Source organism: Portunus trituberculatus, chromosome 38, assembly GCF_017591435.1.
Source record: "Portunus trituberculatus isolate SZX2019 chromosome 38, ASM1759143v1, whole genome shotgun sequence".
NCBI lineage: Eukaryota > Metazoa > Arthropoda > Malacostraca > Decapoda > Portunidae > Portunus > Portunus trituberculatus.
Window position 1 is genome coordinate 8267494 of NC_059292.1, and position 12758 is coordinate 8280251.

Consider the following 12758-nt stretch of genomic DNA (forward strand, 5'->3'; position numbering starts at 1 on the left):
AAGTGTTTCAAAATATTATGTATGTTTTACGTGACTTATTTTTCAGTTGCCTCCTAACGCTCACAGTTTCATGGGTTCTTATATTCTGCCTTCACCTGTTCAACAAAGAAACATGAATGTGGGAAGTTTTAAGGAACCTTTACGGCTTTACAAATTATTGATGTTGATGAATATTTAAAAGTTTTACTTGACTTTTTTCAGGTGCCACAGATTTGAGTACTTTTTATTGTCTTCGCCTCGTAAATAGATTTTCCAAAAAGAAAAAAAGAAGAAAAGGACGAACTACTACTACTACTACTACTACTACTACTACTACTACTACTACTACTACTACTACTACTACTACTACTACTACTACTACTACTACTACTACTACTACTACTACTAACAACAACAACAACAACAACAACAACAACAACAACAACAACAACTCTTGCAACCAACCCTCCTTCCCGCGCCCCCTCCCTAAATAAAAAAAAGAAAGAAAAACGAGAGAGAAAAAAGAGAGAAGTAGGAGCAAAAGAGACAAGCAGTAATCAAGCAAGCAGCAGCAGCAGCAGCAGCAGACCCATTGACCCTCGTGATGGTGTTTGTAATAAGCCTCATCAAGTGTCTGTGAGGCGTTAGGTAATCAAAGGTCACGCCACTCACGCCCTTAGTGTGGGATGGCATCACTTTCTCCACCCTTGTGTCACTCACCATTATCATTATTAACGGATGATATTATATAGCCTCACCGCCTCCTCCTCCTCCTCCTCCTCCTCCTCCTCCTCCTCCTCCTCCTCCTCCTCCTCTTTCTCCTGCTCTTCTCATGAAACGCGTTGAAGAGCCGCGAGAAAAAGTCTTTATTGCAGTTTCCTGTTCTCTCTCTCTCTCTCTCTCTCTCTCTCTCTCTCTCTCTCTCTCTCTCTCTCTCTCTCTCTCTCTCTCTCTCTCTCTCTCTCTCTCTCTCTCTCTCTCTCTCTCTCTCTCTCTCTCTCTCTCTCTCTCTCTCTCTCTCTCTCTCTCTGTGTGTGTGTGTGTGTGTGTGTGTGTGTGTGTGTGTGTGTGTGTGTGTGTGTGTGTGTGTTATAAAATTTTAAGAATACAATTTTTTTTCCTCTTTTGTAATTTTATGGACATTTCATGACCTGTTTTCATCATGCATGTATTGTGAATTAGACCAAAAAATTAGTTGAATTATAAATACTTCCTGTAGTCAATGAATGAACTATCTGTTTATCTATTTATCTATCAATCTTTTTATTTATTTATCTATCTATCAATGTATCTATCTATCTACTTATCAACACAATCTCTCGCCTCTCTATCAATCTTTACTCCCCAACCTTCTTACTGAAACTCTCCCTTCCTTTTCTCCTTCTCCCACACTGTCATTAATACTTCCAACTCTCTCCCATCCCTCTTCCCTCGTCCTCTGAACAGGTGGGTAACGCGGCAGCAGGTGGCGCCTTACCTCACCCTTGCATAACTCTCTCCCCAGCCCGGCCACAGTACGGGTGTCTCCTGTAGTGATGGTGGTGGTGGTGGTGGTCATTGTACTACTGCTACTGCTACTACTATTACTACTACTACTACTACTACTACTACTACTACTACTACTACTACTACTACTACTACTACTACTACTACTACTACTTCTACTGCTGTTTCTGTTCCTTGCACGTATTTTTACTTAGTTATTTAAAGAGGCTCACATTTTTCTTCTTAAAAAAGCTAATATCTTTGTCATTTTTGCTATTGTTTTTCTCTTTTCTCTTTAAATTTTTTTGTCATCTTTATCTTTCATTCTGTTATTTTTACTGTACGACTTTTGTGTATGCTGTAAATGCTTTCACCTTCATTTTCCTTATCTTAATCTCTCTCTCTCTCTCACTCTCTCTCGTAACGTCACATCACGCAATATATTTTCTTTCTCCATGCAATATTCATGTGTAATTTTTTCTTCATATATGTAGAAAGTGTAGACATCTTGAGGTCACATGATTTAGTTCCGGTATTTCATGAACACTCTTCCCCTTCCTCCCTCCCCTCCTCCCTCCCTCCATCTTCTTTACATTTCTCTCCCCCACCTTCCTTCCACTTTTACTTGTCTTTTCTTTCTCCTCTTTCCTTCTCCCCTGTTCATCTTTTTTTTTTTTTCTTCTGCGTTTTCTCTCTTATCATTATTGCAATTTCTGTACAAGTTTTCTCCTCCAAAGACCTTCAGGAAACGCGAATGGTGTTATTAAGTGTCACTATTGTGTGTATGTGTGTGTGTGTGTCATTCTCTCTCTCTCTCTCTCTCTCTCTCTCTCTCTCTCTCTCTCTCTCTCTCTCTCTCTCTCTCTCTCTCTCTCTCTCTCTCTCTCTCTCTCTCTCTCTCTCTCTCTCTCTCTCTCTCTCTCTCTAAGGGACAAAAATCTGCTGATACTGTTAGTTCTTCCTTTGTGTTCTTTTAAATTCTGACAAAAAAAAAGAAAAATGACAAAAAATAAAAAAAAAAAATCATAGTCTTAATCTGAAATAGAGTTTTAATGACTTGAGACGCAGTGATGAAATTGCTGCTGAGTTAATACGGAACTTTAGAAGGGGAGATAAATTTAGGGATGTGAGGTAGATATAGGTTGGGATGTTGCTGCGTGTGTGTGTGTGTGTGTGTGTGTGTGTGTGTGTGTGTGTGTGTGTGTGTGTGTGTGTGTGTGCATGCCATCACCACCACCACTACCTCCACCACCACCACCACTTCACAAAGCAGTCGTGTGTGTGTGTGTGTGTGTGTGTGTGTGTGTGTGTGTGTGTGTGTGTGTGTGTGTGTGTGTGTGTGTGTGTGTGTGTGTGTGTGTGTGTGTGTGTGTGTGTGTGTGTGTGTGTGTGTGTGTGTCTGCGGCTAAGCTTCTATTGTCTCTCGTCTTTTGTTTCGCCTGCAAATGATGGTGTTGGTTTTTGAAGTGCCTTTCTGTCCACGTTTTTTAATCTTTTTTTTTTTTCTATTCCTTTCTGGTTTTGTTATTTTTTCTTTGACAGTGTTGCTTCAGTGTTATCTTTGTTGTTGTTTTAAAAGGTGGGTTTTACGTAATGTCTATATGTTGTTGTTTTGTTTGCGTTTTGTGTGTTTGTTGTTCGTTTGTTAGGTTCATGTTTTTTTTTGTCAGTTTGTCTTGTTTGTTTCGTTTGTTCCTTCGTTTATTGGTTTTGTTATTGGTTCTTCTGTTTGTATATTTTATTTTTTTCATTTATTTTTCTATTTTTTGTGGCTGTGATAGTGGTGGAAGTAATATTTCCTAATTATCTTACTGCTTTTGGGATTGTTCTTACAGCTGTGTGTGTGTGTGTGTGTGTGTGTGTGTGTGTGTGTGTGTGTGTGTGTGTGTGTGTGTGTGTGTGTGTGTGTGTGTGTGTGAGTGTTATGTTTCTCTTGTTACTGTTGTTGATACTTTACTTCATCATTTTCCTAAAATCCTGATAAAGTGGACAGTTTTAAGAACATTTTTAGGAACGCACTCCTTTATAATTCATCACGAGTACCAACATTCACGACTTCCCACCGCTGCTCACGAAGAAAGCAATCTCTCATACACTCCATAAACATTCGTGCGTGCATTGTTTACGTTCCCAGTGTGTGACGAATGGTGGGTGTGAGTGTATTTGTTACGAAGACGAATGGTTCATTGTGGTTCCCTGAATATTTCTTGGTCACATAGCAGGCACACATAGTTGATTAGGTATTGGTGTGTATAGAAATGGGTGATGGGTACGGGATAGAAGATGGTGTGTGTAGGTGTTCAAAGTTCGTGACATGGCAGGTGCACACGTTGGTGGGATATTGAATAGGTACTGGTGCGTATGAAAGGAGATGATGGGTATAGGATAGGGATAAGTGACGTGTGGGTGTAAAGTGAGAAGGATGCCCAGTCTATTTACGTCTATGTATGCAACGCACCTTTGCTTTCCATTACAAAAAACACACTCTTATGTTTTTCGTATATAACAGAGAGTGTTTCGAAATGATGGACCGAATAAAAAGTGGCTTGACGTTTGCAATTATGTACTGAAGAGATAAAACTCTTGTCATTTCAAAGACCAGACAACAAAATTTCAAATAACTGTCTTTTCAAATGGTAAGAATTTTAATCTGTGGTCGGTTCATGATAGCAGAGATGTATAGCAGTTTTATAATGAGCCACATCTTTAAAATAAGGTGTAAAGTATATATATTTCTTACTTTTCCCCCAGAACACCATGTTGAAACCAAGGAAATCATCGATAACATGTGATCCGCGTGATAACTCTCAAAATTCTCTTCCTAAATTGACTCTTCAATATTCCGCAATCAGAGAGAGGAATGTTAATTGCTCGGTTCTCACGCGCACTGTTCTTTAGCGCATTTCTAAGCCTTGTGTCCTTGTACTGAGGATATACGCCTGAGGATAATGAACTGGTAACCTCAGTCTCACCTCAACATAGCTCGTGTCTTACATATTGATATCCTTCTTTCCTTCCTCACTAAGCTCACGCCTGGCCAGTGAAGGGACGGTTGGCCAGGCATGAATGAAGATGCACTGTATGAGGATCGTGCATGTAGTGGCAGGGCACGTGAGTCTAGGTGGTGATGCACGGCTGGGTGTTTGAACTGGGTGTACTGTGCTAGGTTATAGTGCACTTATATGGGTGCTGCTAATGTAGGGTTAGGGTAATGGTGGTGGTGGTGGTGGTGGTGGTGGTTCACACGAGATGAGGTGAAAAGAAGCTCCCTCATTGAAGTTTTTTTTATGCACATCGTTCCAGTTTGTTGTTATGTGGGCTGTGCACAGAGCAGGGGCGCCAGGCAGAGGAACAGATAGGGCAGGGGTGCCGTCAGACAGGTTGACATGAGGATAGGTAGGGCAGCAGGGTAGGGCGGTGGGGAGGAGTGGGAGGGAGAGGCAGGGCAGCAGGGGGAGGGGCACTAGCGCTACCCAACACCACCTGGGGCAGTACTCCGCCTTGCAAAAACTGGTTAGGCGGGAGGCGGGCAGCGGGCGGTGCAAGACAAGGCTGCAAGGCGCGGGGTCACCGACGGGTCGAGGTCACAGGTCACATACACACTCACGCACGCACTCACTCACCGGCAGCCAGAACCACGGCGGTGCTCCACATGTACCAAAGGCGAGCCATTATGTGAGGGTCCGGCAGCTGACACTCGCGGCCAGCCCCACCCGCTCACGCTATATACCGGGCCACGCACGCGCATGCGCACTCCCACGTTGGTCAACACTTTCACTGAGGTCCACCACCGCCACCCAGTCCCAAAGCTTTCCTTCCCCCTCCCCCTCCTTTCCTACGGTAGCGTGAGATCCCGCTGGTGCCATCTACGTGAGGCTCTTCTCTCCTCTGGCACTCCCCGCGTCCCTTCCCCTTCCCCCCGGGACCTTCCTGCCCCTCACCGCGCTGCGACTCCCATCACGAACCTCGCCTCAACTTTCTCCTCAGGCACTTGGTTTTCATACGGAGTGACGGAATGCATGTCATCCACCACGCTTCATAAGTCATCCACCATCTCTATCTTCCCTCTCTGGCTTCATCTGCTCTCTCTGTGCGGGAATGACGTGCCTGACATAACTTAGGGTCTCGTTTTATCATAGCAACAAACTGCCTTTCCTCACGCACTAATGCAGGGAAGCAAGATGAGACGGAAGAGAGGGAAGATGGAAGTGGAGTCAGATCCTGTGATGTTGGATCTTTCCTTCAGTTCTCTTAGCTTTTGGAATCAATATTTATACAGTGTTAGATATGAAAGATTCATAATGGTAATAATAGACCAATAACAACTCGAGAAATAAAGTAACACGATTTAGTATTCATATTATGTAATCCTCTCATTCTCAAACACTTCCCGCACATAACTCACACTGCAGTTTCCCCCACGTCCTCTTTCAAGTCATGTCTCTCAAGCACCTGCATTTCACTTCACCGCCTTGCGAAGACAGACCGCAGAGGTGACGCAGACGCACGGCGCGAAGTGAGATGTTTATTGCACCACACTGCTGGATGTGTCTTGAGGTGTCTGTTCTTTATGGTGACACCTAGTCAGTGACCGTGCTTGACTCCCTCCTGCTCTTGCTAAATGGTCACTAAGAACCGCGCACTCCCACTAGGAAAAAGATAACAATAGCTGCTTCTACCTACTGATGAGGAAAGGAACCGTGCGACTGAATTGTTGGTATGAGTTGCAGGTTTGAGTGTTCTGCTTCTGTGGCGTGAGAAATGTACATCTTGCATTGCGTGTTGTTTTTGTGTTAATTTGCATGTCTGTCTGTCGGTCTGTCTGTCTGTCATGTCTTTTAACTCTCTCTCTCTCTCTCTCTCTCTCTCTCTGAAATAGTTGGGAAAAAATATGAAGGACTTCGAAAAACAAGCTGGGGAAAGGCACAGAAGTATTATAGACACACCAAGGTAACAGGAGGCAGTGGAAAAGGAAGAGGCAAGCAAGAAGAGGCTGAGTGATGGGAAATGGAGGCTCGGGTGTGTGAAGATGGGCAGGCAGAGCGACGGGACGACACTTGAGACAGAAGAGGGTCTGGGAAAGGTGAGGTGAAGGTGACACCGGAGAGAGGCTGACACAAACTGAGGTGCAAGGATGTTCCCGTAGTTATGTTGGTTTTATGGAGAGAGAGAGAGAGAGAGAGAGAGAGAGAGAGAGAGAGAGAGAGAGAGAGAGAGAGAGAGAGAGAGAGAGAGAGAGAGATTCATAACACGTACGCAACCACATACTTATCCGCACCAACAGAGACACACACACACACACACACACACACACACACACACACACACACACACACACACACACACACACACACACACACACACACACACACACACACACACACACACACACACACACACACACACACACACACACACACACACACACACACACACACACACGAAATTCACAAGCATTAACACACACTTAAGGATCTTCCCAGGTAATCACTTTCGTTGTTTGCACAGACAACAATAACAACAACAACAACACACACACACACACACACACACACACACACACACACACACACACACACACACACACACACACACACACACACACACACGTATAAGAATGTAACAAAATTACGGAAAATTGACTGGAATGATGATGCAAGAAATTCAAACACTAAATTTCGATGTTAGTGTTAGAAAAAAAAAGAATAAAAAAAAGGAAGAAAAATATCAGTAAAACGTTAGACGAAAATGGAAGATGATATTATTCCTTCCATATTGGTGGATCGTGAAATTACTTAGTTAAATGTGATTGTATGTTGGGGTAGAAAATATTATAAAGATTTCAATAAGCGTGTTGGTTAAGCTGAAGAAGTAGACATAACATTTGCAAGCTTGATTCGGTGCAGGGGAAGGACAGTTAGGTAAGAATAATTCCGCTAAGAATACACACACACACACACACACACACACACACACACACACACACACACACACACACACACACACACACACACACACACACACACACACACACACTTGCGGGCGAGTTGTGAAAGCCGGAAATGATATAAAATTGAACAATTGTTGGGAATTTTTTTTTTTTATTGTACCAATTGATGACAATGCTTAAAAGATTGTCCACATTTTGTCGTTTTTTTGTATGAAAGGAATTTTCTCTAAAGATACGCATACACACAAGAAAAAATAAATAAAATAAAATCGTTGAATAGATGATCTGATAGATAAATAGATAGATAGATAGATAAACAGTAAGACAGACAGACAGACAGACAGACAGACAGACAGACAGACAGACAGACTGACAGATAGATAGATAGATAGATAGATGGATAGATAGATAGATAGATAGATAGATAGATAGATAGATAGATAGATAGTCAGACAGACAGACAGACAGACAGACAGATAAACAGACAGACAGACAGACAGAGAAACAGATAAATAGATGGATAGATAGATAGATAGACAGCCAGACAGACAGACAGACAGACAGACAAACAGTCAGACAGACAAACAGACAGACAGACTGACAGACAGATAGACAAACAAACAAAACGACAGACAGACAAACAGACAGGTAGACAGACAGACAGAAAGATACAGACTCAATACAACTCCCAAAGCTTCTCCTGGTCATTACCTCAGGAGAACAAAGATTTAATGTCACGAACCCTCAGGGGTCTTTAGAAACCTGCATCAGTCGTCAGCTCTCCCCTTGCCCCACGCCGCATCCCCAAGGACACAGACTGCACACAAAAGACTCTGCTTGTTCTCGCCTCTAGCATTGTTGACAGATTCATTAGCGCAGGAGTGAGCCGGATACGATACCTGTGTTCTTACGTAATTGTTCTTACCTAATTGTATATTCAGAGGATTAAGTCAAGCTCGTGATATGGCGTCTTTTGAATTTAACTTGTAGCTACTTTATCTTTTAAACTATGAATGTAAGGCTAAAAGAAAATAAGAGAAGCTGCGAGAAGCCATCAGGTCTACGCGTGGCAGTTTCTGTAGGAAATATATTTACCTATTTTCACTTTTTATTCCCACCCCTATATCTTTCTAGTATAATAAAGATCCTTAATAACTCAGCACTCACCCAGCTCCTTACACACACAACTCAGTCAGTCAGTGTAGTGAAGGTGTGTGTAATTCACCTCGGTCGTCTGCTGGTCAGCCAGCCAGTCTTCCCCATTACGGCGCGAGCTCAGAGCTCATAGACCGATCTTCGGGTAGGACTGAGACCACATCAACACACAACACACACCGGGAAAGCGAGGCCACAACCCTTCGAGTTACATCCCGTACCTATTTTACTGCTAGGTGAACAGGGGCCATACATTAAGAGGCTTGCCCATTTGCCTCGCCGCTTACCGGGACTCGAACCCGGCCCTCTCGATTGTGAGTCGAGCGTGCTAACCACTACACTACGCGGTGTGTGTGTGTGTGTGTGTGTGTGTGTGTGTGTGTGTGTGTGTGTGTGTGTGTGTAGATGAACTAAAAAAACAATATCCTTGGAATTTTGATGAGGAGCAGATGTCGGGATGCGCACTGGATGAGTGACAGGGCGGCGTGGCGAGGCGTGGTGAGGCGAAGCATCGTAGAGGCAGTGCAGGGTGTGGTAGAGGCAAGGTGTGGCAGGGTGTGGCCTTCTTTTTAAGTGGAATCACGAGGGAGGAGGTGAACCAGCGTGTTTTTTAACGGTGGGTGGGGAAGGATCACTGGAGTTTTTGTTAATAGATATGCCAAAAATGATATTATGGACATGATTTTGTTGTCTGCGCTAGCCTTGGTGCAGACTGAAGCCGTGAAGAAGTTGAAGGCTCCATGCAAATGTGGGTGTGATAAACATTAAGTAAATTGCATGTTTGTCTTGGGCGTTAATCGTGTTGCTCTCATGCACGTAATATGTTTGTACTAATCACTACCGTGCGAAGATTTTAAGCGAGGGAGGGAAGGAAAGGGAGAAATATTATGGCGGTATAATTATTATTTGCTGTAGTGCAGAGGTCAAAGGACTTTTCTTTTGTATTATTGCCAGTATCACTGTATTAATTTGTATTACATCCTATTGCTATGGTTTCATTTTTTTTTTATTTTATGTACATAGATATTAAGAAATGAGGTTCATATGATATTACTTTAAGATTTTTTAAATTAAGAAGTGTGTGTGTGTGTGTGTGTGTGTGTGTGTGTGTGTGTGTGTGTGTGTGTGTGTGTGTGTGTGTGTGTGTGTGTGTGTGTGTTTAAATGGAGAGATTTTTACGACAAATTAGCTATATAGCATTATAAGATAGTCGTGTGTGTGTGTGTGTGTGTGTGTGTGTGTGTGTGTGTGTGTGTGTGTGTGTGTGTGTGTGTGTGTGTGTGTGTGTGTGTGTTTAAATGGAGAGATTTTTACGACAAATTAGCTATATAGCATTATAAGAAAGTCGTGTATGTGTGTGTGTGTGTGTGTGTGTGTGTGTGTGCCCGCTCACGCATGATTCTTTCATAATGTGTACACGCGAATTCGTGATCGTGAGTGCGACACACTAGCGTCCCCTGGTCAGGCAGAGGAACCTTGGTGGGAGTTTGGGATGGGAGAGGAAGATCACATTGCAAGGACGAGATGGAAGAAACAAGGATTTTTTATCTTGAGTGTCGCTGTGAGTGCATGGCGGCGTGGCGACTTGGCGGCATGAGGGGAACAGCGTAGGAGAGGAGGCTCGCTCCTTAGCCTTGGCGAGGGGAGGGTGAGGGATGTTCGGGCTTGCGTCTCGACCTTGGCTGAAGAACTGGTACAGGGGAATCAAGGTGATTACTTGCCTTGATTGCAGGAAGAAAAGGGGAGAAGGGGAAGGCAGCGCGGCCCAGGACGTAGTGGCATTGGAGTCCTTTGTATTTTAAAAATGTTGGGAAAAGAATACATGTAAAAACGTGAAGAAACAGGGATGGAAAATAGAGTGAGGTCGTAAGATGTAGCAGGAGGCGATGATACTGGCGGTGCGGAAAGATGAAGGGAGAAAAAGGAGTGGAGATGCTGCGTTCCAGATAGCGAGACGTGAAGATGAGGAGGCGTGAAGACTCACGGTCATCCGGTCCTCAGGTGTGGTGCTAAGCCGAGGAGGTGCTGGGGTGGAAGAAGTGCTGGTAAGGGAGGAGGTGCGGGTAGGGGAAGAGGTGTGGGGAGGGGAGGAGATTTGCAGTGGCTTTACCTTAGCCACAAATCCTCACCTGGCTCACCTAGCCGTGACCCGTGACCCGCCGTGACCCAGGATGCAGCGTTGGTTACGTCACGTCGCCGGTGGACGCTATACCGGCCGGGGCTGCTGTATTTGGGAGCTATAATGCCATAAAAAGAAGTAGCGAGGATGATCATTCGCTAAGTTCGATCTCCAGGAGAAAAACTATGTTGAGATTATTACCTTGATTCTTGTCGCCTGGCTGGGACCTTGAGATGGTGATGGTGGTGGTGGGGGTGGCGGTGCAGTCTGCTCCACGTGGTACGAGTGACCACAGCGATGACTTTGAGATTGGTGTGCCGCAGCGGGAAGCACTTATATGGTAGAAGCCATGGAAGGATCCTGCAGTTTTTTGTCTAATTTGGCCTCAAGATGCGTTTGTCCTTTTTTCTGCGAATATTCATTATAAAAGTAGGACAAACTCCAATCAACTCATATGAGGGACTGATCTTCCGCATGAGACAGCGTGGATGTGTTGAGGACTCAGCAAGAGGTTAGATGAGCATATGAATCCATCCAGGACATTTGGGCAGTACAAGAGTGACGGAATGACTGAAGATTTCCTCACTCAAAATGACTTTATTACGGGCCTCTGTGTGTCTATGGTTGTGCAGGTGAGGACAGAATCGAGGGTTGTGGATGTAGACGCCTCGGTGCCTGGAGGGTGGACGAGTGGTCGACTAATCTCACTATGCAGGCCGTGTGAAGGCTGACAAGGGAGGCCTAGCAGAGGGACGCCACTGAATGAGGGGAGGGGCCCGGATGCCATGGCGGGACCGGGCGGGGTGGGAAGTGGTGAGGGAGGGAAGGATGGGGGGAAAGGGGAGGCACCCGCTACTCACCTAGTTGTCCTCACAGGTGGAGTAAGCTTTGTGTCGTTAATAATAGACTCAAGGTGAGGTGAAGCAAACATGGCTGCTGGTTGCACGCGCTCCGGCCGGCATGGGATAGGGACACGAGGGGCCCCAACTATATATTTTTTTATAGTCTTGCAAGTGTCTCCTCCTCTCCCCATATTCCTCTCTCTCCCTCCTCTCTCCCCTCCTCTTCCCTTATCCCTCTCCCGCCACATGGTCAACCTCCCCTACTAAAAATACTCGCAGTCACGCACATGTGGTAAAAAAATGCCATATTTTACTCTTCAGCACCGTTGGCGTGGCGGTAACCTCGAAGACACAAACATCACAGCCATGAATAAACTTTTACCGTTTGAAAAAGGTGGAGGAGCGAAGTTTGGAGCAACCACCTTTTCAGATAGCAAGTTTCTAGTAACCACCTTTTCAAAATAGCAAGTTTCGAGTAACCAGCTTTTCAAATAGTAAATTTCTTAGTAACTACCTTTTCAAATAGCAAGTCTCATCCATGGTGGGTTCGTGGTTGCATAGATACTGGAACTCCAAACCAGATCCACCTTTATGAAACGCGTTGTTTTGTTATGTAAATGAATATGTAACAGCTAAAGTATAGGTTTTCTTATTTTCTATACTTCTTTCTTATCCTTTCTGAGAACTTACAAATTAATCTTTCGTATAAACTTATTATGCAATGTGTTCCTTGCAGAGAGAGGAATCACAGTACAACTGTCCCTATACGACTTTTATTAGTATTTTCTACAGCTCATCCTGCTCCTTTTGTTCTCCTTCCTGGGAACTTATACATAAACCGTTCGAAGATGCTCATAGTACGCTGTTGTTTGCTAAGAGAGGAATACTAATAGAACAGACGCTACACGACTTAACTTTGCATATTCTATAGCTCCTCCTCTTCACTGGGAACACATGCGTGAACCTTTCTGAGAAGTTCGTAGTTCATTGTATCCGTGTATAGAGAAGAACAACAACAAGTATACACTTCTTTCCTTAAACCCTAGAGTACCATGACGCATTTCCATATTTATTTTGCTTACTATTTGGTGATTTTGTACTGCTTCAAAAACTTTTGTGGGATTAGAATAGGGAAGACTGCGACCATTAATCTTCTGACCTCCATAGACCCTTCCTAATGTCAATAAAATGGTCTAATCGTACACAAATCTCGAGGTAAAAATGCCCC

At 44.1% G+C, this 12758-nt stretch overlaps 1 protein-coding gene across 1 annotated transcript in view; it reads right to left on the reverse strand.

The window, feature by feature from the left end:
* Positions 1-5874, reverse strand: part of LOC123514611 (chitin deacetylase 1-like) — a 20937-nt gene extending 15063 nt beyond the window's left edge. Inside the window, exon 1 of the mRNA XM_045272587.1 lies at positions 5088-5874. Coding sequence (XP_045128522.1) covers positions 5088-5136 — 49 coding nt within the window. The 5' untranslated portion in view covers positions 5137-5874. The remainder of the gene's footprint in view (positions 1-5087) is intronic.
* Between the last annotated feature and the right edge of the window lie 6884 nt (positions 5875-12758).